The sequence below is a fragment of the Impatiens glandulifera genome, chromosome 9 (genome assembly GCF_907164915.1).
Source record: "Impatiens glandulifera chromosome 9, dImpGla2.1, whole genome shotgun sequence".
NCBI lineage: Eukaryota > Viridiplantae > Streptophyta > Magnoliopsida > Ericales > Balsaminaceae > Impatiens > Impatiens glandulifera.
Genome location: NC_061870.1, coordinates 14769080 through 14774002, shown reverse-complemented (window position 1 = coordinate 14774002; position 4923 = coordinate 14769080). Strand labels below are relative to the sequence as shown.

At 25.4% G+C, this 4923-nt stretch overlaps 1 protein-coding gene across 1 annotated transcript; it reads left to right on the top strand.

Moving 5' to 3' along the window:
- Positions 1 to 1765: 1765 nt before the first annotated feature.
- Positions 1766 to 2248, top strand: LOC124915863 (agamous-like MADS-box protein AGL62). The gene has a single exon (XM_047456612.1). The coding sequence runs from the start codon at positions 1766 to 1768 to the stop codon at positions 2246 to 2248; it is 483 nt and encodes a 160-aa protein (XP_047312568.1).
- The last annotated feature ends 2675 nt before the right edge of the window (positions 2249 to 4923 follow it).

Below are 4923 nucleotides of genomic sequence, written 5' to 3'. Positions count from 1 at the left end.
AATTTCGATGGCACAAGCTACTAAATAACTTAGCACATGGAAACTGTTTTAAGATTGTTAGAAATAATGTCTTGAAATAACAGAAAATATATATAAAATGATGTTACAAATAAATTAAATAAATACAATATTACAAGAATGAAATCACCAGATAAAATGTTGATTCGAGGCATGTGTTAGACACATTTCCCTTAAAACAGTTCTATCCTCTCCCGTTTGTGCTGGAGCTTATCGTAGATGGCTGTCTCCTAGGGTACAACGAATCCAGTGTGATTCTGCACTGAAATCACTACTCGTCGAACTTGATCAGCGTACCTGAACTATCATCGGGTTTCAACGGAAAATATCGAGCGAAGAATTCGAAGAACACTAAAAAAAATAAGAAGATGGCTTTTGGAATTCTAGAGTGAGAAAGAATGAAATGATGAAGTGAGTTTTTGATTAGAGATGAGAGGTCTTATATTGTTGAAAAGTAAAACCATTAAATAAAATCGTCATTTTATCCAACGGTTGACATTGTTTGCCTCTTCATTACTTTAACGTTTTTCTCTTCATTATAGAGTAATTGTTTTCCAAAACAATTAAGGCATTTACAATTCAATACTAACGTTACATGGTTTTCCAATTTGTTAATAATAATATTAATTATCTTAACAAATAATAATAATAACAAACTAATGTAATTTACACTACAAATTAACAACATTTTGTTAATTGGTCATCAAGGCATTTTAGATCAATTAATTTAAATTAATTGATTTGAATTATACATTTGGATCAAATTTCACCCTTTAATTCACGTTTGAATTTCATGTGAATTGGATTTGATTTTATTACCCACATTCTAATTTCCATTCATTAATGGAATTTATAGAATTAGTTTAAAACTTCCAATAGATGGATGATGGAACAGCTAACTCAAATGCGGACACCAGCACCTTAGTCGTGGTCGAGGATGAGGGCTCATATTCATTCCTAGATTTCATCTCGAATTCATGGACTTTCATATTGACAAACATGTCGTGCAACTCCATCTTGTGGAGGTTTCTGGACTCTCTCATCACTGTTGACTTGATGTCTCAAGCACTGAGAAACGCCTTCAACGCCTTAACGATGACTTCTTTTTTCCATAGACCTTTCCTAGAGTGAAAAGTTCAATGACAATGCTGGTGAAACATTCGTCAAACTCGTTCATCGACTCCCCTGGGAGTATCTTGATGCTATCGAACTTTTGAGTGATTTCATAATCATTTCTCATATATTAATAATTGATTAGGAATACATGATGTTGATCTCCATAATCAATTCAAGAGCCAATATATATAAAATAATTATCTCATCTAATTTTGTAAAAAAATAAATAAAACAAAAATAATTGTCTATATTATTATCAAAATTTAACAACTAATTAAAATAAAGTATGTAAATAATATTTTTAAATAACAATATAATTATTTAATTATTTAAAATTTTCTATTTATATATAATCAAATTAGGACATTGAAATATTTTTATTTTGTAATATATAATAAAAAAATTAATTCATCAATTTAGAAAGATATCTAGATATCAATTAATTAGATTTCTTTCTTTTTATGAATATTCATAATGTTCCTATGCGAATTTTGTTTACTTAAATCTATAAATAGACTCCTCTAATCTAAGAAAAATTAAACATTTTATCTATTCATTACATATTATATCTCCCGTGTTTTATCTTTATCTAATCATGGTCAAAACAAACAAAGGGCGTCAAAGAATCACCATGGCCAAAATGAAGAACGAGAGTAATCTTAAGGTGACATTCTGCAAAAGGAAAAGTGGGCTTTTCAAGAAATTCAGCGAGCTTATCACACTATGTGGGGCTGAAGTTTTACTTCTAGTATTTTCACCAACAAACAGAGTGTTCTCCTACGGTCATCCCAGTGTAGAAGAAATAGTTGGGCGCTTATTTGGTTCATCCTCTCCGATGGGGCTTTCCTGTGAAACTCAACAAATGATTGAATCTTATCGGTCATCAAACATTAGGGAACTAAATTCTAATGTGATGCAGGTTGAGGAATTGATGGAGGTTGAGGAGCAGCATGCGAAGCAGATAAATCACGACAAGAAAGTTGGGCAGGATCAAAGATGGTGGGAGAGATCGAATAAAGAGATGAATTATCAACAACTTGAACATCTCAAGATGTCTCTATTGAATTTAAATGCCATTGTGACGCAAAAGATGTTGGAGTTTTCTAACCCGTAAACTCAAACTTGTTTACGGGAAATAATTATTATTGTGATAAGTTATTGAGAAATTTATCTTGTTGTTATTATTTTTTATAATTTTAATTGTTATTGTTTTGATTGATGTTTGTGTTATGAATTTTATTTTAATTTATTTATGTGTTTTTTACCAATATTTTTTATTTTAATTTTTTTTTTGTTTTTATACTATTATCGATTAAGTTTTATGTGATTCGATAAGAAAAAAATATTGAGAAAAAAAATAAAACGATAATGTCACATTTTTATTGTAAAATAAATAATCGAATATCTCAATCTTCATTATAGTTAAAGATCTCATCTTTTTTGGATCTCCAACCATAGAATACACTTTAATGCAGAATTTTATAAAGTATATTATAATATATAAAAATATCTTAATGTAAAATATAATTTTATATTTTAATAAATAAAAATCTTATTTTAATTTCCTATCTTTATTATCATAAATTTTAAATTAAAATCTGTTACAAATTAACAATTAATTAATTTTCATGATAATTGATTAGATAGTTATTACTGTAGTAAATAGAGAATTACATGTTTATGTGTGAAATGAGTAGGCCTGATGATATCGTTGGAAATGAGATTCTCATGTGTGTTGCTGGTTAGATTCCCTTTCCTTTGAATACCTACCAAGAAGCAATAGAGATGGCTTGATTATAAAGATGATAGTTTTCTTTCCCTCATTAATTTTGAGAAGTAATTTTCTGTTTTTTCTCTTAATTACATTTTATAAAGTAATTATTCAACCACACATATTTTATTCTCCCTCGTTTGGTCTCAATATCTTTATAAATATTTAAGAAGATAATATACAAAATATTGTAAATCATTTTTTAGTTAACTTTTGATTATATATTATATTATTTCATATATAAATAATATATATTCTTTTAAATCTTAACACCATAATTAAACTATTTAATTATATTATTTACTTCGTAAATAAATATTATTATTTTAAAACCTTAATTCAATAATTAAATCTTTTTAATTAATTTAATTTTATAAATCAATATTATATTAATTAATATTTATATCTATTAATAATTAATAATTAATGATTAATGATTAACAATCATTTTCTTTGATATAATTTATAAACTCTTAGTTTGTGTCCTCGTAGGACTCAATTATAATTGTTATAAGTTTTACCATATTAATCCTAATTGTCTTCTAGACAAGCATTATGACTCTTAAAATAATTGGATTAAATTATCTTAAATAATTATTCAATTCAAAATTAGTATTGCACGTTAAATTAAATGACACAATTTTTTCAAGGGATGGTCGAATAATAAAAAATTTGATACTTCTCTAGCGTGGAAATTCAATCAGGACGACACACGCAAATGTTTGGTCGTCTGAGATCATAAATGAGCTTCATTTTTGCTTTGTAAGAATAAATCAACTTCTAGATATTTCACCTAGATATTTCTTGACGAGGTGAAATATCTACTTTATGATGTTGTTTTTGAATATACTCTATTAAGTTTTTAGATTTGATTTTGATTAAGATTTGTGAAGTTTATTGTGAATTCTTTTTTATTTTTTCTTATTTTAGGTTTAAACTTTTAATAATTAAATATAGACTTCTTACTAAGAAAGTTTTTAAATTATTATTGGATTTCTCAAATGATATTATTTGAGTTAATTAAGATTAAATCTAAGTATATGTCTATTATTTTGAATGTCATCTCTAGTTATGATAAATTATAAAACTTTTACTATTGTTTTTTATTTATTTAGTAAGCTTGTTTCATTATAATCCAAGCTTGCATATGAAAAATGATGTCAAAGATTTTATGAGACATTTTATGTTTTTATAATATTTAATTATAGATTTGAAACTATCTTATTTGGTATGGATTATAAAAAACACTTTTTTTTAATTAAATTAGCATATTAGAATATTTTTTATATAAATATAAAAATAAATAAATACAATTTATATTTAATTCACTTTTACATTTTTTTTAATTAAATACAACTAAAATAATTGAATTAATTATAATAAAATAAACAATATTATTGAATAATATTAAGTTCACAGTTTAAAAAAATATAATTAATATTTAGTTTGGAATGTAAAAACCTAATATTAATTCAATTCATATAGGTATTAATGAATAAAATGATTTGGATTACTGATTTGTTTTGATAAATATATAGTTTAGATTAATACGGATAGGTTTGACCCGTTTCCTCATACTATATATCAATGATTTAATTATTCTTTTTCATTTTCTATTCATAATACTTAATATAACCATTGTGGATGGAAGAAGATCTTAGACAAGTTTTTCCAATTGAGTGTAGATAGTAACGAATAATGATGATATACATACAATTAGATCGGAACATGATCGACAAACACAAACGCAATTACACAAATTTAAAAGATAATTTACATATAGAGAGCAAAACACTTACATAAGAACTATACACCAAATGGGTAAGTGGTTGATGGTTCCTGAATTCAATCTAATACCCAAGTCGTAATAAAAACTTAACTTGAAAGACTAAGAACAGAGGGAATAAAATAAACAATGTATTGTTGAAACATAACTTAATGTAAATTCAGTTATCAAAAGCATATTAATAGAATGTTAGATTAAATTAAATAAAGAAAAATGAAAACTAATTAAAAGA